The sequence below is a fragment of the Pisolithus orientalis genome (assembly GCF_024613125.1).
Source record: "Pisolithus orientalis strain OTSU chromosome Unknown F5J12scaffold_5, whole genome shotgun sequence".
Taxonomy (NCBI): domain Eukaryota; kingdom Fungi; phylum Basidiomycota; class Agaricomycetes; order Boletales; family Pisolithaceae; genus Pisolithus; species Pisolithus orientalis.
The window spans coordinates 1263144-1283916 of NW_026260786.1; the positions used below are offsets into that span (position 1 = coordinate 1263144).

General features: G+C 49.9%; 6 protein-coding genes across 6 annotated transcripts; 3 read left to right on the top strand and 3 right to left on the bottom strand.

The window, feature by feature from the left end:
• Nucleotides 1-657: 657 nt before the first annotated feature.
• F5J12DRAFT_716148 (AhpC/TSA antioxidant enzyme-domain-containing protein) lies at nt 658-2154 on the bottom strand (the record flags this gene model as incomplete). Its single annotated transcript, XM_051740994.1, has 4 exons — nt 658-1252; nt 1311-1554; nt 1606-1733; nt 1790-2154. 4 exons carry the CDS (start codon nt 2152-2154, stop codon nt 658-660), a joined length of 1332 nt encoding a protein of 443 aa, XP_051603218.1.
• Nucleotides 2155-3817: 1663 nt separating this feature from the next.
• F5J12DRAFT_453919 (amino acid transporter) lies at nt 3818-6677 on the bottom strand. The gene is made up of 13 exons (XM_051739506.1): nt 6078-6677; nt 5786-6014; nt 5534-5737; nt 5440-5486; nt 5274-5392; nt 5107-5222; nt 4806-5059; nt 4724-4757; nt 4590-4668; nt 4438-4541; nt 4153-4382; nt 3954-4092; nt 3818-3902 (listed from the first exon to the last, which is right to left on the bottom strand). The coding sequence occupies exons 1-13, from the start codon at nt 6590-6592 to the stop codon at nt 3858-3860; spliced, it is 2115 nt and encodes a 704-aa protein (XP_051603219.1). The 5' UTR covers nt 6593-6677; the 3' UTR covers nt 3818-3857.
• A 464-nt stretch (nt 6678-7141) lies between these two features.
• Nucleotides 7142-13303, top strand: F5J12DRAFT_811182 (inositol hexakisphosphate-domain-containing protein). Its single transcript, XM_051744829.1, has 33 exons — nt 7142-7502; nt 7559-7756; nt 7833-7968; nt 8025-8059; nt 8118-8233; nt 8290-8297; nt 8353-8383; nt 8434-8676; nt 8731-8742; nt 8801-8900; nt 8962-9126; nt 9208-9337; nt 9389-9464; nt 9519-9538; nt 9593-9776; nt 9832-9860; nt 9907-10184; nt 10237-10327; nt 10382-10658; nt 10724-10892; nt 10943-11107; nt 11155-11274; nt 11327-11528; nt 11609-11731; nt 11787-11807; nt 11856-11931; nt 11987-12057; nt 12115-12337; nt 12392-12415; nt 12465-12726; nt 12777-12900; nt 12955-13032; nt 13091-13303. Exons 1-33 carry the CDS (start codon nt 7217-7219, stop codon nt 13236-13238), a joined length of 4221 nt encoding a protein of 1406 aa, XP_051603220.1. The 5' UTR covers nt 7142-7216; the 3' UTR covers nt 13239-13303.
• Nucleotides 13304-13560: 257 nt separating this feature from the next.
• On the top strand, nt 13561-14988 carry F5J12DRAFT_454103 (uncharacterized protein). The gene is made up of 2 exons (XM_051739507.1): nt 13561-14250; nt 14315-14988. Exons 1-2 carry the CDS (start codon nt 13662-13664, stop codon nt 14857-14859), a joined length of 1134 nt encoding a protein of 377 aa, XP_051603221.1. The 5' UTR covers nt 13561-13661; the 3' UTR covers nt 14860-14988.
• Nucleotides 14989-15264: 276 nt separating this feature from the next.
• On the bottom strand, nt 15265-18536 carry F5J12DRAFT_903999 (SPX-domain-containing protein; the record flags this gene model as incomplete). The annotated part of the gene is made up of 14 exons (XM_051748472.1): nt 15265-15543; nt 15606-16273; nt 16320-16390; nt 16449-16556; nt 16606-16807; nt 16866-17100; nt 17161-17279; nt 17330-17368; nt 17425-17485; nt 17534-17737; nt 17876-18184; nt 18243-18344; nt 18390-18455; nt 18513-18536. 14 exons carry the CDS (start codon nt 18534-18536, stop codon nt 15265-15267), a joined length of 2487 nt encoding a protein of 828 aa, XP_051603222.1.
• Nucleotides 18537-18659: 123 nt separating this feature from the next.
• F5J12DRAFT_811208 (Gtr1/RagA G protein conserved region-domain-containing protein) lies at nt 18660-20241 on the top strand. The gene is made up of 7 exons (XM_051744830.1): nt 18660-18760; nt 18811-18912; nt 18982-19090; nt 19149-19275; nt 19337-19530; nt 19581-19723; nt 19787-20241. Exons 1-7 carry the CDS (start codon nt 18669-18671, stop codon nt 20142-20144), a joined length of 1125 nt encoding a protein of 374 aa, XP_051603223.1. The 5' UTR covers nt 18660-18668; the 3' UTR covers nt 20145-20241.
• The last annotated feature ends 532 nt before the right edge of the window (nt 20242-20773 follow it).

Genomic DNA, 20773 nt, shown 5'->3' on the forward strand with positions numbered 1-20773 from the left:
AAAAAAAGGTGACGCAATCATAGTACTTATGCCTTGCGCTCGCGTAGTGGGCACGCTTCAACACACACATAATACGGCTTCGTGTTTTCTCAAAGTTTGTCAAGTCATATCGATACCATCAGATGAGCCTCATCAGGCCATCTGTTACGTGGTTTGGCGCAAGGTCAGTCTCCTAATCCAGGTAATCTATTCACCCGTATCTTGTGATCGGACTTGTGCATCCCCAGGTTTCAGGAAGGTATGCACTTTCATTTTTCAACTATAGCGTACGGCTGGCACTACACTTTAACAATGCGGACCGTTTTTGCGTTCCGTCGTGCGGAAACGTGCCTTTCGCACAGAAATGTAGTCCCCACAGCCCGCAATGATGATCGTGTAATGATATGTACAGCAGCGGATACATCACGATCAGGAAACAGCTTTTGTGCCTTCGTGAGACATGCAGATAGGAGTGATAAGACCCACCTAGTAGAAATTGTCGTGGTTCGCCATCCCCTTTGGTAGTGAATGCAATACCAAGGCCTTGTGTAACGATCAACGTTGTTGCCGATGATACGGACTCGCGTACGTAGCATACGGGCTCTCCAATTGTATGTACTACGAACAAGTACACCTGTAGAAACTACATAATCGTATAAGATACACCAGCTCCGGGGCTCATGATGACACAGTCAAACCCGGAGGTATACCAAGATCTTCGAGACCGAACAATGCTGCCTTGTTTCCCGACAAGTCGTGAGGCTCAACCTCTTCATTTCTTGTGTGGTCGGAATCGTAATCAGATTCCGCCAGCGTTTGTGACCCCCCCGAGACAATTTCGGTATCCGAATCGCCAGCAGACACTATCACGACGGCATCGTCGCCATCGTCACCATGACAATCCATGGTCTCCGTTCGCAACCCATTCCCTCCATCTATACTGTCTTCAGTTTGATTGCCGTTGGTACTGGATGGCCGGGAAGAAGGGGATGGTTGCAGGGCTGTTGGCGAGACAGGATTTCCCTCAGTACGGATCGGGAAATCAATGCCCATGCGACGCGCAATTTTTCGTTCCCTGATCCTTGCAAGACTCAAACGACGTTCTTCCATCCACTGGTCTCCGCTCTCCTCGCGAGCACTTGGCCGTCCAGAGGGTTCCGGGGCAGGCGAATGTGCTTCGCAACTCACACTCACTCCAGCGGCAGCCAGCACGCGCAGAATTGGGGCATGACAGCCAGCGTTAGGCATTCGGTGCGCAAAAGTCACAGTCAACCTAAAGCGATTGTGTGACTCAGTACTTCAGCCAACGAGAACATGACAAAATCTTTCACCCAGGCCCAAAAACAAACTCGCCGCCCAGCTGAGATGGGTCGCCTCCTTTCTCCCAGATTGGCATACCAGTACGAAGAGCATTGGCAACAACCATTGCGAGGCCATTTACCTTTCCGTGGCGAACATAGCTACCGCGCTTTGTTGGTGATTTGGGTCCTGCTTTTCGAAGGCTCATCATGCCAAGTGCACTGTGAAGACGCATCGAGGGATCGGTATAGATAGCGAAAGGCGTGCGGAATATTTCTGCAGAATCGCGTGAGACATGGCGGAGATTAACAGCACGACGACACCTACGTCTGTACGACTTAATCATACTAAACGAACCATTACCGATAACAACCAAATTCACATCTGCCTGTTTTAGCAGCTTCGGGTCGACCGTACTGGATAATGAAAACATGTAGTCTTGGCATAATGAACACCTGAGTTCCGGGTTCAACTTTTGCAGTCACTAGAATGGAAGTGTTGTTATACTCACCAGAAACGTCTGATAAATATGACAATAGTTTTTTTCTCTTTAAATAGGTCGCCAAAATGAACTCTTATCCCATTTTCTGCGATCACGACGCAAGATGCCGCGTCCGTCAACTGCTTTGGGGTCGGCAGGGCATGCTCGTCGAAGTCGAGATACGGAGGCACGGGCGAAAGCTGTGGTGCGTCACTGCCATTCCGCGCATGTCGGGAGATATCACACAAAGGACCATCCATGGTTTGAGATCGAGCATGCACGTTACGAGGGGGGACGGGATCCACGGGGATGTGGTGAGAAGTATGTGGTCGTGAGAGAGGAATTCTCGAGTCACTTAAATACCCAAGATCGGCATCAGTGAGAGGTTCATACATCAGAGCTCCGCCTGCAGCGCCCATAGGACTCGAAACAGAAACATCAATCGTGTGTAGGTTCGCAGCCACAGCAGCTGAGAATAATGCCGTTGATTTCCGACGAGCATGAAACGTGCTCTCTTGCGGCAATTGCTTGCCCTTTGATGATCGTCCGTTCGAGCGCTGTGGGAATGGTAGAATGGAGGGGCCATGTACCGCAAGTGCCAAATTATCCGTTGACTTCTGTCCCTGACTCAGTCGACCAACCGCTCTCCTAGGAAAGAACCGAGTAAACTTCCTTCCCTTCCTTGATGATGGCGGTCCATCTTCCAAGACAGGAAGATGAACCTGGGATGATGGCGTAGACATTATTCCGCCGACTGCATGCGGAGGCCTCGAGGAACGCACAATCTCGTTTCCATGACGAACCACTGTTTCTGGAAACTTGCTCTGCAATTCCGTAGAAAAGGCTGGGGCGAATGCGGGCGTAGAAGACCGCGCGCCCGCGAGCACGTACGAATGCAGGTTGGAATGCCCGTAAGGTGAAGTCCAAGGAGATGATCGAGCCTCATTCCTCGAGACCGCAGACTGAGACCGTCTTCTCTGGGGAGATACTCGTGAATGGGGGTCTGCGGAATCCACCGGGGAGGAAGGGGGTGGTTTAATCCATGACTGCTCAGAACTAGGGGATACTACAGTTGTTGGTGGGGAATTGAGATATGCTTGATAAATATCCGGGGGGTACCTGCCCCCAGTATATGACAAAGTAGGGAGATGCGAAGTTGACGTGCCTCTGAAAGTCAGAGGGGTCGGGCCAACAGCACCAAGAGTACTGGCCGTTCGGCTGCGAAGCACAGAAAGAGGTGCAAACGGGTCATCTGGATCAGGCCTCGGGTAGCGTGCGTCAAGCTCCAGGCTTGGAGCGGGCTTCCTCCGAATACGGGACTGGCTGGTAGGTAGAACATTAGTTAATACAGACATAATATCGTCTTGCGCCAGCAAGAGGAGGACGTCGAGGGGGATGCAGCGGGGAACAAGGAAGCGGTGATTCTATCCGAAATATATGTAAGAATCCATCGTGGTTTCGGTGAGGACCGTAAAATGCGAGGTTGTCCCCATAATAGGCGTGCTGCCTTGCGGACGATGTCATTCCGATAGTCCGTCGCTTGCTGTGCCCCCCTTTATCGCCTGTAATAAGGGTGCCTTTCGTCGCCATTTGCGAGAGACTGTTACGGAATTCGACGATAACCACAAGAATATTGCAACACCCGAATCGTCCCTATTAATATGAATTAGTTGACAGAGACCTCATCGGAGCGTCGGTAAATGGGACATCACCCATGCTTTGGCGAAACTATGTCACTGTGATGAGAAAACGTGGTCGTCGCGTGGACACCATGGGTAGAAATCTATAGAAATGTAGGCACGAGGGTAAACAACTTAGGACTTGCCACGGCCATGCTGCAACGTCAACAAGTACTGCCGATAGTGGTTACTGCGCCCTTTGACAGACTGATCACGCTCATTTCCGTGTCTTCTTCAATGTAGGAGCCGTCTCTATTGGATATCGAAATCGGTAGTTACGTTCCTTGATATGTCTACTACGAAATACAATGAAACTGGTGATTATGCAAAACGGGTGTGATGTTGATTTCTGTGCATGAGACAAGGAAGCCTTCAGCATCCTGATTCCTGGGTAACAAGTGAACCAAATATGGGACAGCTCAACACATGGTTGGTTGTGGTGCGGCTTCAGGAGCAGCCATGAGCTAATCGTAGCGTCAGGGTCATACCGTTCCGTGCAAAACAATATACGGCACCTTAATGGTTTGGGCAGTGGTGAATACCATCGCGGCTACGCCGAAACCGCCAAGCAGAATGTCAATCAGTTTCTGTCTCCATGTCATTGCGACGGCCTTATAGTGCAGCATTGCTGGGTAGACGAAACACAAAGGGATACTGGGCACGGAGCATCATCAATCTGACGAATCCGCTAAAGGGCAGGGAAACGACACTCACCATGCGAAACTTCCGATCAGCGCCACAAATTTGTCCAAGTCAGCAGCTCCGAGCCAGCTGACCCCAGTACAGAACATCACCAGTGCAAAGCGGAATAGGTTTTTCAACCATTTGACGCGAGGATTCCGCTTGCCACTACGAACGAATAGTCCGTTCTCGAGGATACGGACAGCTGGGAAGAACTGAAGGGGGATGGATAGCAATATGGCAACGGAGTATAGGAATTGAACCTAACACAAGGCAATAAGTCAAGATAGTTAGAACTGCAAGCAACTTTCGTCTCACCGCTTGAGTAAACTTGTTAGTTAGGTCGAGGTTCACAAGAACGACGGTGTTTACTTCTTTGCCAAAGGTCAAATACGCGAGAGCACCTGCGCCACCAAATAGGACTAGAGGACACTATTAACAAAGCTGCAAGAACACTGGAAGACACGCACAGAGCGTTCCAATCATCACACCAGTGAGGGCTCTTGGGAACTTGTGCGGTTCACGCATTGCATCGGTAATTGGGATGACCTTGACGGCCTAAATTAATGATCCTGATATGAATAGAACAGATGTTTGGACTCACCAATCCCACTCCTTCAAATGAGAAGACAGCAGTCCTGTCGGAGAATAAGCTACCGCAGAGATACCCTTGAGCCACGGCGTACCCTATGAACAACGGGAAATCCCTAGGGTTGAAAAGCTGGACCTCCGCCGTGCCTTTCTCACTGATAGTAGATATTTCGCTGCCGAATATATATAACAGACCAGCGAAGATGAAGACATCCGCAACAAGTGCTGCAGTACTAAGCTTCGCGAGATTCCTAACGAGGGCCAAAGGTAGAAAAATGACCAATTGGATGAGAATGAAGAACAAAACAGAAAAATTGGCCGCGCATTGCGTTGCAGCTGCCACGAAAGCCTGGAGAGTATGAAATATCCGTTGCGGATTCTTCGACAAAGACCAACCTTTAGATTTTCTGCAACAAAGATGGTATAAGCAGCCACAAATCCTAGCTGGGAAAACGCAATTGAAGAAAGAATGGCGTAACGCATCCAAGGACCATATAAAGCTCCGCCGATGTCTATCAACGCATATGAATTTCCCGAAAGCCAACGAACAACGAAACACAAACCTCCGAAGGACCCCGAAACAACAAATTTAGCCTCGACCAGCAATAAGAAGGAATACAGAGATACCAAAGCAACAAAGGCGATGGTAATGGTGGAAAACAGTAGACCTCCATTTGCAAATCTATCCGACTAATTAGAACATCATGGAGTCTGCGGGGAAATACGTACGCTTTTCCAAGAAATAAAACTCCAGTGCCCACAAACGACTTAAGAAGCTGTTTACCGTCAGCACCAAAGCATGCTATGATGGCGAAGGTCCCACCATAAGTACTGCTTGTGGGACGGTTGCGTCGCCATGAGCACCGACGGATGCCGCCCGCCGCCTAGAATGAGACCTTGCGCGTTGCGCCTGCTTAAGTAAAGGTTGTGCCTCATCTGCAATGGCAGATACTGTGCCCAGTTGAGGCCGCTCAGTAGCTTCCTCCTCGTCAACTCTGTCTTCGTCTTCCTCAAGGTCTTCTCCAGCCTGGACCATCGTTACTTTCCATACTATCCGCAGACTAGAGCGACTCACAAACTGTCCGAATATGTATAGGAACTCAACGAAATTGTTTGTTGCCCGTCTATCCTCTATGCCCTCAGCATTATTAGATTGTAAAAGGACATAGTTGCGCCTGAAACCTCCAGGTTCGTGAATGTGCTCAAACGCCGGGTGTGACGGCGTGACAGAACCTGCAAAAGAGGTGGCCCGCGGACGGACAGCCTGCCGCCTTTGATCCGCGTGCCATTTGTAGATATCGTGACTGCAATGGCGGTTATCAAAATGTTTTAGCACTCCATAATTCGGCTGGAACTTGTGATCTCACGTGATATCGGCGCCAGGTACCTCATAAGGGATGGGGAATGCGCCGGAACTCTCCCTTGGAGGTGGAGAGCGGCAAGGGGTCATGGTGCTGCTTGTGGGAGTTTCTTCGCGATCGGATCCATTTCTCTCATCGGGAAAGACGAGGTGCTGCCTGACGACTCTGGCTATCTCTTCATCCGATAGACCCATTGTATCCGTTGCGCCCGTGTCATTCCAGGGATTGTCTGACGCAGGTGGTCTTCCACCAACAGCTCCGAGCGAAGGGCGATGTAATAGGTTGTTTGCTGCTTCATGGGATGAAACACTGGTCGCAAGAGGACCGTCGCGGCTGGAGTAGGAAGCGCTCACAGGTGCGTAACGGAAGGCGATGTTCGGAACTGGAGGTGTTCCCGAATATTGAGCCCGCAAAACCCGGATATCTGGTGTACCTGTAGGTGTAGGTGTCCCTGTGCGAGAAGTTTCGTCTCTCCGTGGACTACCAATGTTCACAGGTTTAGACGACGATGAGGACGGCATAGTGTGAGACGCAGCGAGGGTCTGAAACGATGCTGGTGGAGACAGAAAGACTCGCCGGGCTCCCTGCGCCGTTGAAGCGAAGTGCCTTCACGTGACCTGACTAGTGGCTCCCAAACCAATTACTACTACTAGTAGTATACAGCTTTATTTGCCACACTAGTCCCTTCTTGGCGTTCTTGGTTTGCTACTTGCCCGCAAACGGGCACCCCAGCCGCTATGCCCACGCCCACTTTGAATACACACAAGAGCCTTTTCCACGCTCTCCGGAGGTCTCCGCGGACATACGACGCTAGCGTGATTTGGCAGAGGACACGAAAAACGCGCAGTTATAAGTACCATGAGAAAGCTACTTAAGGTAGAGTTATTGGCGCATGGATATCATTTTGGATAAGAATGATTTCACTTGCCTGTTGTCAGTGTGTGATCATGGTCTTCGATTGAAAAGTCCACAACGCAAGAAGATTCCTTTCAGACTTGTGTACTTTCCTGTCCTCCGGGTCGGAGTGGGAGAGGCCGAATGCCAAATTCGGCAGCTCATTAACCTCGAGGCATTTGGCCTCGATCGGGTACGAAGCTACTGCATCTTATCGTCGTCGTGGCCATTGGATAGTCTCTTCCTAAACGATGGACGACGACAGAGATACAACACAGGCAATGGCACAACTCCGCACTGGCTCGCATCCTGTACCAATGCCACACCTTCAAAAGCCGCCTGGCCACCTCAGCACAGCTCATAATAGTCCTCGTTCAGCAAGTCAGACAAGGCCAACCCCTCCAGCTATTAGAGAAGCCGTACAACCTCTCGATTTGATGGTCAATCTTAAGCGATCCGAAACGTCAGTTGTCAAGACAAGGTCAGGTAGTGTCCTCTCCAGGGGGTTCATCCTCAAGACAGATTACCATCCGTCCGGTTAGCAATCGCCTGATACTCGATCGTCCAAAGTATCCATTATTATTTCCTTGTAGGCCGTGCCCTCGACATTGACCTTAATGTTCATGGTGCCCCAAACTTCAGAGCGCCTCGCCAAGGTAATCTCAACGTGTACGGAGTGGCACAGCCCCGCACACAGGGCCTGCGTGCCATACTGTCTGTGCTCAGATGTCGCCCGGGTACCCCCGATCCTTCGCACGTGGTTTGGTTCTCTACTCGAGAAGAGCCAGTCGGTGAGTCCCCCATGCCTTGTGTGCTGTCCTGAGAGACGGCACTGTAGTGGTTCAGCTCACTTTGCCACCGTGTCAGTTTATATCTCCGGGCGCCCTTTCGTGTTGCGTGATTCTTCGGAGCCACGCAAGACGCTCTCCTTGTCCGATCGAGCTGAAAACCTAGAGGCAATCGAGATCCGCTTGAAGAATGACATACTCCAGGAAGCTACCAAGTAAGACCTCCCGACACGGGTCCGATTCCCTCAGAGTCCTTACTACTCTCTTTCAGGTATGGTGGACTGATTTTGACTCACAACGAGCTCCGTATGTCCCCCATGTGGACCTCGTTACGCGCGATAACTGAGACGCTCCTCGTACAAAGCTACCGAAAGAGGGGACGGCGCCATTTTACCAACGTGGACGCATGTTGGCGAGACAAATGTGAGAACGCCCCGCGAGCTATGGGAGAACATGAGCTTAGATGGTTGGAATGTGGAGGTAACGTCATCGCTTCGTTGAGTATCAGTGTTTCACAGTTAACTGCCAATCTCTAGTATCACCGGTAGGTCCACGCGTTTTACATTGTTACACGTTCCAAGCGTCAACTTACCGATCAGAATTCCTATAACTCCCGACCGCCCGATAGAGGTAACGTCCTACCCCGTCTCTTAATCGACTTCATGACCAACCTGCTCTAGGACAATTATCTTGATGCGTACCTACGGGTCATCAAGGATACTGACCCTCTGCGTAGCGCGTTGGTCTTTTCTTGTGGCGTGGGTGCCGTACGCACCACTTTTGCCATGGTTGCGGCCCTGATAGTGAGAAGGAGGATGGCAATTCGTCAGGGTTTCGAGGATCCTTATGCAAACAAGTCGTTCCTCAGTATGATCAATTCCAGCCCAGGTAAGGTAGGGGGCGGTACCCCGGGATATGTTACCGTGAGTGCATTTGACACCCATAATTTAGCAAGAGCGGTTGATCACCATCTGCAGCCAACAAACCAAGTAAGTTTTCTGAAGAGCAGATAGTTCTCCGATGCAGAATATACGCTTCTTTCTTTAGCCCGCCACCGACTTAAAGCTCGCACAAGCGTTGGATCATGCAAGCGCACAGCAAGATTCGAATAAATCATTATTGCGCCTGACTTATTTGTTGCAACAGCGTACGTTCTGTTTCTGCTAGCTGCTCTATGGAAGTTAGAAATTGTGGACTACAAATCACAGATCTGCAATCACAATCTGCGATTGCTTTGCTCATGGCGCAACCTTCGTTACTGGAGAACCTGCGCAAGGCACACCAAGGCAATTACAGCGCCATCCTTAGCTTGCTCGGTTGCTTAGACCAAGGACTTCAAGCGAAGCGGCTTGTCGATCGCGTTGTCGATACTTGTAGGTGTTTTTGTACCTCGTAATTTGCGCGCGCGCTCATCTGTGAGTGCGTCACTCAACTAATTCTGCTTAATGTTGCAGGTGACCATGTAATTAATCTTCGGGAAGACGTTCTAATCCTCCGGATCCAATATGCCCTTACCACGTTAGATCAAGACGAATACAGGAGAGAGGAGCTACTAAACAAGGCCAGCAGGGCACTTGAACAGTAGTGCGTAGCCTCAACATTAGAACGACATTCCTCCTGACGGGTGACTTTTAGTTTCTTCCTAATCGCATTTGCAAGTTATGTCGACTCCGTGCCTGATTTCGACCAGACGTTTTCAGAATGGTTGAAGGTCCGTGTGACGTCCTTTTTTATATTGCGGAGTCTCGTTTTAACAGACTTACAGACTAGATCTGAAATATGGAAGTAAGCCACTCGCTCTGAGAGCACTTCGCAAGAACGCTGAGACAAGTCATCTAGCCAAGTGAAGTTCCTCAGGAAATCTCAAGGATCCAGGTTAAATGTTTTTGCGCCCATCAACGATCTCTCCCTGTTATCTCGGTCAGGACCCGCCGATAAATCTCTGGTGGCGGGCAAGAAGAACGATGTAGAAATGGCAGGTGGGCAGTTACTTGGAGATGAGTACACAGATCATGTTGTGAAGGTCAGTCGATCTCGGATAGTGGAATACTGGAGGTCACTCAAGCGACGCCCAATAGAATCGCAGTGGCATCATTTTGCGGGAAGGGTACGTTCGGTTGGCCCTTACACAATGCATGCTCACTATGGACCAGAACGCTGTTGAAGTCCGACCAATGGCTGTCGAGATCACAGCGTGTCCTACACTCTGTTCGGGGTGCCATTAACTTTAGGAATGTCCCAGGCACCAACATATATGCTAGCGGGCAGCCCACCGAAGCAGCAATCGACGAAGTGGTTGGCCTTGTCAAGGAGAACCATCCAAATGTTAATAAGATCGTGTGGGTAACATTGAGAGAGGAACCGTTGGTCTATGTCAATGGTGCACCGTATTGTTTGAGACGAGAACGTTTCACCCTTCGAAACATGAAGGGTAAAGACTTCCAGTTGCGCACTCTCTGATATCACTCATTTTTGTATCGCAGATTATGGTGGTATTTCCGCATCCCGACTGGAAGTGCTAGAAGAACGGCTAAGAGATGATGTACTTGCAGAACTCGAAGCATTTGGAGGAAGGTGCGAAAAGTCCATAATTCAAAATCTGTGAAATGTCGACTGATTGGTATAAAGGATCTTACTGCACACCGAGACCACTGATGGCTCTGTTATACCTGTATGGGAGGGCGTGCAGCCAGCGAATGTTGCAGTCCTCAAGGACATCATGGCGTCGTGCCGGTCGAACAGCGGGGTTGAGGTCCAATATGCCCGTATTCCAATCACTTCAGAACACCCACCAGACTTCGCAGATATCAGGGAACTAATGGATCTCGTAGTTCGCAATGAATCTACAAACACTGCCATTGTAGTCAACTGCCAGCTTGGTCGTGGGCGCAGCACGCTGACTACGGTAAGACACACTAGCAACATCGTTTACCCGTCAATTGACAGCAAACCCGTAACGACGGTCGGCAGGTTATCATTCTTTTGATTCAACAGTGGCTCAGGGAGAATAGACAGCTTGACCAGACGCCTTCTCGGATGATTAGCCGTTCCCGGTCTCTGTCCACAACCTCCGTTCCTGGTACAGATGTTTTTGGTGAAGAACTCGTGAACAGGCGGCATTCGTACCAAGTTATCAACAGTGAGTCAACTCACACCGTCAGATTAACCTGATGGTAAGCAGCTATGAAGGCCTTTTGCGTATCGTACGCAAGGGACCGGCAGTGAAAAATGCCGTCGATGAAGCAATCGACCGATGTGCTGTGGTATTCAACCTCCGGGACCATATCGACGCGGAGCGCCTGAAGGCAGAGCAAGCTACAGACGAGAAGCAGAAGCGTATCCACGCGTCGAAAGGTCTGCAACTTGGTAATTGCGTATCTCGCAATCTCACGGTCCACCAGGTCTACACAACTTGCGTCGTTACTTCGAACTCATAGCCTTCCAAGCATACCTGCAATCTACTAAGCCTGATACGATCAAATCTGTTGAAACATTCGAACAGTTCGTCGAGAGTCGACCGGGTGCGATGTTTCATTACTCGTCTATTACGTGTTGTGCTGACGCTTCTCTCAGTGATAAAGACGTTTGAGAAAGAACTTCATGTTGACAGCCTGCATGCCCTAACGCCCTTGGAGCGAACCGATGTCGACGGCGGGGTTGCTCATCCTGACGAAGTCAAGCAAGTAGTGATCAACCGTTCCGGTAGTATCTTGTCTGCATCTACGATCCTAAAGAGCGATTTCTTTGTCAACCTGCAGAAGATGACACTGCCAGAGTACGTGATGACAACCTCATCCTGTAATGACTGAGGCCTCGGGGCGTGTTGGCGCTCCATTTACACTGGTGTCTCAACAGGCGGATTGAAGGTGCCCCGAACTTCCGTCGCGTACCATTGACTCTCAAATTAGTATCATCCTTGCCCGGAGATCCCACCTCTGTGGTTGTAAACGCTGGCGATGGGAAAATGGTCTGTGGAAGGTAACACCAGTGTGCTCACTGCCATTTATAACATTTGTTGATTCCGATCTCCCAGCGGGATGCCCACTGTCCAGGGGTCAGTCACACATGATTTTGTGGGTTATGTTATTCACGACGCATGCAGGCTTCGTCGAGCACTAGGGAGAGTAGATGCTGGGCCGAACGGCAACAATATGGTGTTTTGGACTTCATTGAGAGAGGTCGGTGTTTATCCTCTCGAATTCCACTGCGCATGCAATGCCTATACACTGATAGGAACCTGTCATATATGTCGCTGGGCGGCCGCACGTCTTACGACTTGTCGACAAACCACTGGAAAATGTGGAGTAAGTGGTGTTTACCTTTCGGCGATTATGCAGCGAATATATGTGTATCCCCCACAGGGCAACAGGGGTAACTACCAGCATGGTGGAAAATATGGAAGAAAGATTCAAGCTGGATGTCCTTCGCGAGCTCAGACAAGGGGAGGGGCGTATCCTTCTGCACGACGAGGTCGAAGAACGTCCTGGCGTGTTTTCCATCATACCCATATGGGAAACGGTTTCGGAGGATGACATTATGACACCTCGTGACGCTTTTAATTTGATGGTAAAGGAAGGCTTCAAGGTTAGTTCTCTCCAAGTCTCGGTCAAATTTTGATTTGATGTTCTTTGACTCAAGGTCAACTACGATCGCGTAGCCATCGTACGTAAAGATGTACTTTTGGAAGTCTTGCGACTAACGCATCTTGCAGACTGATGAGCAGGCACCGCTTCCGGACGCGCTCTCTCAACTACTAGAACGCGTACGGCTAGGTTACTCCCAAGCCGGAGACTTTATTTTCAACTGCCAGATGGGCCGAGGCCGCACGACGTCAGGAATGGTTACAGCCTGCCTGATATCAACGATCATGAACTGGTCCAGAGATATCCACCTTGATGATACTTCCGATGATGTGGACATCACTGCGTACGATATGATTGATGGTCCCTCTGAAGAGGAGGCATACTTACAGGGTACGTGCCATTCCTCTTCTATGTCAGCGTGGTCAACATGACCGTGGTAGGGGAGTACAAAACTATCCTACAACTTATTGGTGTTCTGTCCCATGGGAAGCTGGCGAAACGCTTGACTGACCGTGCCATTGACCTTATGCAAGACGTTCAGAATCTCCGCAAGGCAATATATGAGTGAGTGTGGTGGTTGTCCAGTTCTACTATTGGTTGATAGCGAACGCGTTACAGCTACAAACTGAAAGTGGATGCTTGCGAGAAGGGAAGCGTCAAGTACCGCAAGCTGATGAGCGTCGCCGTTAATTACCTGTCGGTGTACAATGCCCTTCCTTAACACGAAAAGTTATGCTCACTTTTCCTTGATCAGATACCGTTACGGAACGCTCATCGCGTTTGCGAATTACCTGCTGGAGATGCGAGAGTTCCATAGACGAGAACAGGAAAAACCATTTTCGTCCTGGCTCCGAGAGCACCGGGAGATAGAGAAGTTGTTGGGGAGGAAGTCGCTTGACTAGATATCACCTCGGCAAGACACCTGTAAATACATATTCCACCTCCCTTGATACGTGTTGAAATGAGGTTTGCTTCGGAAGGCGATGCGTACCTGTACAAGGAACGGGCTGTACGCCCACGTGACCGGTATCCGCCTCTCCTTCTTCATCGATCGGTGGGGTCGGGTTGGCCAGTTTTTCTCGACTCGTTCTTGCCCTTCCAAGTGAACAGAGACCTCAGTAGTCCTGGACGCCGTCCAGCGTGCTGTTTTCAACGACGACGATCCCCCTTTGGCAACGACGGCCACTTTTCGAGTTGGGACGTCGTTACTAACTACCACTACTACCTTACCACAACAGAAATTCCATTCGACGCCGCTCTTTCAGTACCACTCGTCCGACCTAGCTCCCCAACGTCTCCCGCTTGCGTAGCAAAGAGTATCTAGCATGCGAAAAGTCTTATTAGTCGTTGCAGCGTCATCTCTAGCGTCCTCTGTCGTCGCTTCGCAGCAGCACGGACAGCTGGATGTTCACATACCACGCGACCACTATGACCTGCGCCAGTTAAACGGCCTTTCCGGAACTACAACCGCCAACTCGCCCGCGACGACGACAGCTGCACAAACATCGTCAGAAGCCCATAGTGCCACCACATCAGCTACCTCTGCTGCCCCAGCTCCGTCCACAACCCAACAGGCATCCTCTGCCCAACCCACATCCACCACGCAAGCTTCTTCGACTGCTGCTCCTACATCCACACAGCCTCCAGCAGACTCCGCCACCAGTCAGAAGAGTACCGTCGTGGGTACCGTTGGAACAAATTCAGCGGGAGACCTCATCACCAGCGTGGTCACTGTCGCTGCATCCTCTTCGCCTAGTCTTACTACTCCTCCGTCAGAGGACGATAGTTCAGATAGCGGCGTCGGTACTGGTACTATCATCGGGTTGTCTGTAGCAGGCGGTGTGGCAGTCATTGCCATACTTTGCTTTTTCGTCTGGAAATTCACTCGAAAGCGGTTCACAGACTTCGACGACAGTAAGTCAGGTTCATGTGTATCCCATCAACCTTGACAAAGAAGCATTGTTGTTAAATTGAACAGACGAAGCTATCAAATGGCCAGAGCTCAACAGTCACGGTGGTGGTGGCGGCGACGTGCACGCGCTGCCCACGAATTCCACCGGACGCGCTGGGTTTGGTGCAGAGAATGATTCCGATCTCAACTTGACACGGGCACCAAGCCCCGGTGGCACTTACGCCCAATCTATCACAACATCGTCCGTTGGTGGCGCACATGACCCATACGCAGTCCCCCCGCTTCCCCACCTTAATCCGAACCAACCGTACAGAGATGACCCAGGGGCATTTGGTCAACCTGGCTTCTACGACCCATATAGAGGTCCGATACCTAACACCTTCGGTGAAGGGGTAGTAGAACCCGGTGTAGAGGCGATCCCTATGACACAAATGGCTAGGACCAGGAGTCCTGCACCGCAACTTGCATACGATATGCATGGTCGAGCTTCGCCAAGTCCGCAGGCGGGCTATGGCTACGGCCCTGGAATAGTGGAACGAGCTGCAAGCCCTGCACTGAGCGGAACAAGATCACCCGCTCCACACGCTGCCCCATATGGATATGGTCAATAGCACCGCTGCGCAGCGCTAATTTCGGGTGATTCTTGGGATGCGTCTTGGGTTGGTAGTCATGATCTGGAAAATGTGGGGTTCAAGTTATAATGGATGAGTGCTCGAGGACTGATACCCGCCGCACCGATTCCCCAGCAGAACATTTAATCGACTTGGTGGTGTTTACAGTTTCTTTTATACTCTGCATATGAAGCATGGAGCGAATGTCTAGGTACTACTTATTTAGTTGCTGTAGAGGCTGTCATTAAGTTTTATCTCACTCTAGACCGCCTCAGGGTACTCTGGTACTTTCTCGCCTCACGAACTCTAAACTAACAAAAGAAGTAGTCGAATTCATTGCAAAGACAGCAGAGCAATATGAGAATGCGATAAAGAACACAAGGACACAGGGTATCAGTGAACATGCTAGCCAGGGAGACGCATAACAATATTCGTAGCCAATGCCATAAAAAGAACAATGCACAAAATCGTCGGACCGTACTTGTCGTAGTACAAACCTTCCGCACTGCGAGCACGGAGGCGAAGTGCACGGTACAAGAAGACAATGGCTGAATATGCAATAGCGAGCAGTGCCGCAACCGTAAAGAGGGCTGCACTGATGAGCCCTCTCGTGTCCTCCGGAGGAATGAAGTTGAGAAGTGTTGTAGCAATCGTACCGATGAGGATAGCGAAATGAAGCCATTTCTGATAAGAGCACCTTGGTAAGAACAGGGATTTTGAGAAAGAAAATATTGGGGTATAATTACCAAGAACGTGCGCTCGTTGGCGAAATACACCTTCGGCTCTATGCGAACCGGAACAGCGATCTTCTTACCAGACGGTGCAATCCAGTCACGCACAAGCAATCTTTCGCTCTCTTGAATTTCGTCCTCGACCAATCCTCTAGCTTCTGTAGATTCCTCCCCGACTGCTCTGATCTTAGTGGTGTCCGCACTTTGAAGTCGTTCGCGCAGTGTTTGGTCGAATGCGGACGAAGGTGCAAGAGGATCGATGGAAATGGTTTTGTATTGTTGTGGTTGTGGAGGCAACGCCGCTGACTTCCGCCGAGCCTGTAAGAATGGAGTACGCTCATCGGCTTCCTCATCCTCAAGGACTTCATCACGGTCAATTGCATTACGAGGAGGCGATCCACCGCCTGTCGAACCAGAATCATCTCGTTCTTTGAGCGATTTTTCACGGAATGCGATCGCTGCAGCGACATCCTGGTGTGGAAGACCGGTACGTCCTCCTTCGTCCTTGGCAGGAACCAAGTCCATGTCTTCATCTTCCTCTCCCTCCGAAACAGGCTCAGCATAAGCATGCGACGGCGTCATGAGGCCAGAAGATCCTTGTTCGGGAGTCCCCTTTGAAGAGGACGTAGCAGGACGCTCTACCGTTAGGTAACCGGTATTAGGTTTCAAAATGTCAATGTCCACTGTGCAACGTCAGAGAGAAAATTCTTCCCACCGGAAAGAGCTCACTTTGTGGAAGCCAATATGGCACGAGATCGGTGCGGTTGGGAAGCAGGGTTGAACAACCGTGGATGAATTTGCTGCATCAAAAAAGAACCATCAGTCACAACGGTAACCTCACTAAGGTCGCGCCGATACCTGAACTTGGGAACTGCCTCTACAAGATGTGACTGAACTAGATCAGTCACCCACTTCGGTGGTTCCTGTCCGAACTGCGTTTGAAGTTTGACTTCCAACACTCCATACCTGCAAAATGTCACGAGTCCGTTAATAAAAAACGAAGAGATGACCGTACTTGAATAATTCCTTGTCTTCATCTGGCACCTGAGAGAAAGGCCAATCGATACCGATGTCCGTCCGACGCCAATTGTTTCCAGATCGTACGCGTTCATCCCAATTATCCTCTCTCACCATCGTCAGCTCAGTATCCAAAGAGATGCGTACTCGGGCGTCTCCAGGTAACTGGAAGGCTGTCCGGTTATAAAATGTCCGCATGACTGTAGAATAGCGATGGTCAAGTTTGACCAGTACACAAAATTGACGAGCTCGACGCACCAGGGACAAGGTTACGAGTTAGTAGGCGGTACTGTACCTCGTTTGCAAGCTGTATCATAGAATCAACTTCTGCCTGTGTCTTCTTGCCGCTGTCGGCCAAAGCTTGCAAGTCGGCATCCACGGTGTATTCTCCACGCAGGAATGCATTCACTAAGTGCTCTTTGATCGCGAAACGCGCTTTCACGGACTTTTCTCCGGTCCAATCCTCTCTATGGGTTTTACGTTCGACAAATATCTTGGCAAGGGGTTTGCATACAGTCAGGTTAGGGGAAGTGAGTTGACTCTGTCGACTTACTGTCTTGACGTCTGTATCCCCGTACCATCGCAAACGAATGGCTTCTGCTCCCTCTGTCTTCTCCAAGCGACCAAGATATAGGTCGAGGTCTTCATTATCGAAGTAGATTGACGTTATGGCTGCAAGAAATCAAGAATCGCAAAACCAAGTGTAACAAACTCGGACCAACCTGAATCCTTGGGCTCGAATTCCTTATCAGTGTTGAAGACTAGAAAAGACCATCGGTGAACTCATACGAGCACGGTGAGACCATGCATCACGTACCGAGAACAGGCAAATGCCTCAGTATAGCAAGTTTGAGGGAAACCAAGTTATCCGGGTGTACCTATACGAAACGTTTTCAACCTGATATCAGTAGGTAATGTTTACTTGCCCAATATTTTGTGGTTTGTCTGACAAACGCGCTTTGGGTACCTCCGGCAGAGGAGTCACCCTGGACGGGATGTCCTCGGGTACGGACGAGATCATAAAGCTTGGAAAGTTTAACTATGATAGCATCCCAATTATACCTGTAGAACGGACGCTCTTCCAAGTATTCTTGAACGAACGTGGGTTTCAAACTGAAGTTGGTTTGTTTCTGTTTACCATGAGATCAGCCATTAATGTGGAGTTAGCGATCAAACGGCCCAAACTGACATCATGTTTCTAGTCACAAAATGAATGAACGTGAGGACATCAAAGTGGACACCACGCACGTGCGTAAGGGTGGGCGTACCTTGAGAATTTTCAAGAAACCCGTGATGTTGAGTTTAGTGTACAGGGCAAGGTCATGAACATCGGCGACGAGAGATGCGACTTCCTCTTCCAAACCGTGGAAGAGGTCTTCGAGCTCCTCGTAGGAATCTGCTTCCTCGAGGTCACCATCGTCGTCAGAGCCTTCGTCGGGTCCGTAATCTGAAGGACGCGAGTCATGTGATTCAGGATCAGCAGACTGTTCTGAGGGTGGCTTAGAAGCTTCCAGTTGTGCGACCAGCCGCTTCGCGTCCCTCTCTGCGTCTCGTATTCGATTAGAGAGCTCTGTGGTCTGAGAAAGAAATACAAGCGATGAGATTATGAGTTGAGAGGCCAAGCGCAATCATTACCTTTTGCTTCTGAAAGTTGTGGACTTTATCGAGCTCTCTCTTGAGCATGGCCGTGAACTCGCGCTCATCCTCGTTATTCCAGGTATGCGACGAGGTGCGTTTCTAGGAGTCATGAGCATCAGAAGCAGGGTGTGGAATGGATACTACCTTGAGTTCGCGTTTCAACAAGTTATAGTCGATGTAGTAGGGTCGCCATTCGTTGTAGAGGTCGGCCTGGTCCTGCGGTGAGACGCCGACACACAATTAGGGACTGTCAAGGGCACAACACACCGCGATTTTCCTTCCAAACTTCATCGCTACCTTTGAACCCGAGTCCACAGTTTCAACCTCCGATCAAGTCGGTTTTCCTCTTTCGCGCACTCTGGATACCATATATGGAAAAAGCTTGTCGGAGACCGAGTCCGACGCCGACTGTCACTGTCAGGCATGGGTCCTGCTCAGCACCAGTCGTATGGCGGTGTCGACACAACAAATGAGTCCATCAACAGAACAAAGATACTCCTACTCGGAGCAAGAAGGCATTTAAGCATCCCTCCCAGTACCAAGACTGCTAATGACATCATATCAGGAGTGGCAAAACGTCCATTCTCCAGGTTCTATTCAAGGACCTGCCGCCCAAGCAGACCTTTTATCTCGAACCAACCATGCGCGTCACTAGACATACCTTCGAGTCAGCCGATATCCTATAGTTTAGTCAACTGACGTGTATTTATCCTTAACTTCGTCTTGTGGTCTCCAGTACAATCATCCCTCTCGAGATATGGGATTGTCCGGCCAACATCACAGTCGATACCTTGGAAGCTCCGCTCTCCGACTTCTCTACCATCATCTTCGTCATCGATATAAGGGTTAGTTTTATCTTCGACCATCTAATAGTAATCCCAAGGCATACGCCTTTTCCTACAGGACCTCTATCAACAACCCGTCGCCAAGTTAGTCGAGTTCGTTGTCGCCGCTTTCCAAGCCAATCCAAACGTCGACTTCGAAGTCTTTGTTCACAAGGCTGAAAAACTCCAAGAGGATGACAAGTATGGTACGACCTCAGCGTAGCATCGCTGAACAGTGTTTGCTCGCTTAACTTGCATGCATGGCAGAGAACTTCCGCCAGATACACGAACGCGTCATCGATCGTCTTGCTGATGAATCGCCCGAGTTTGAGCAAGTTCCTCTCAATTTTCACCTAACGTCCGTGTACGACAATACTCTTCAAGACGCCTTCTCCCGAGTCATTCACAAAGTCATCGATTCCTTGCCGTATCTTGAAGGTCTTCTGAACGTATTTTGTTCGGTAGCGTGACTTCCCCTGGCCATTATCCCCTGTTGACCTGGTTCATGCAGAATACATCGTGTCTCAAAGCTTTCTTATTTGACATCAGAAGCAAACTTTACGTCGCAACCGACGCATCACCAGTGGACCAAGCAACACATAACCTCTGCTGCGATTATCTGCAGATGCTTAACTCCTTCGGCCCATTATACAAGTATTGCCGTGACCTTTTTTTTTTTGTTCACGTAGCTTAGCTGATAATCCTGGCACGGATTAGGTCTAACGCAACTTCTAATCCTCGGACAGCCGTCTTCTCCCCGATACAGGCTACTTCCGCTGACGAGTCATCTTCAACCCCCACCAACAGCTCAAACTCACTTTCGTCTGCACCCCCAAAACCAATCGTTTTTCCATCCGCCGCGGCATCGTTGACTCCATCCCAACCTGGTACGACGCTTACATACCATCTCGTTACACCGCATCTGGCTCTGCTTGCTTTGCTACCAACAACTGTATATGAGATGCGGAGGGGCCTCGTCGAATGGAATGTCGTATGGTTCAGAGAAGGTGTCCGAGAAATCTGGGAAGTCGAAAAGGAGAGAAGCGAGTTGACGCCCCTACCGCTTTGCTTATGATTTTTGGTTACCCTGTCTACCCTCACAGCGGAGATTATGATATGCACACATGTATTGCAAGTAAGGTCCCCAGAGACAACGCTGCCCGGAGACTCCCTTTCCTGCCTCCTCTTCGATTTAGCCATCGAACCACTGGCGTGCTTGCTACGATCCTCACCTACACTGCAGGCATCCAGTATCCCGGGCGCAAGAGAGAAGCTCATTGTTAGCCCCTATGCTAATGACACTTTCGAAGAACGGTTCCTACGCCGAACTGCAATCACTTCTCGTGGAATGGTGCCTAGCTTCAGATGCCAAATTCAACCTGGAAAAAAAAGAAAAAAAAAAAAAAGAAAAGATATTGCCCATCGGCGCGAAAACCCACCGCGAAAATGTTGTCCGCTCGAGATGCATGCCTAGAAACGAACCCCCTCTTGACTCAAACCTAAACATTAGAGGAGACGGCTACGCTGTCCGCTGTATACGCCCACGGATAGGAAATAATACCAAGGCCTTCAACGATGGATCAAGAGTCACCCCACCTTAGATGCAAGAAAGCATACCGTATCGTACAAATGTTTACAGGAGGTATAAGCCAATTCTTGAACGCTGCTCAAGGAATGCTGAAACCAATAGAAAGTACCCTCTCA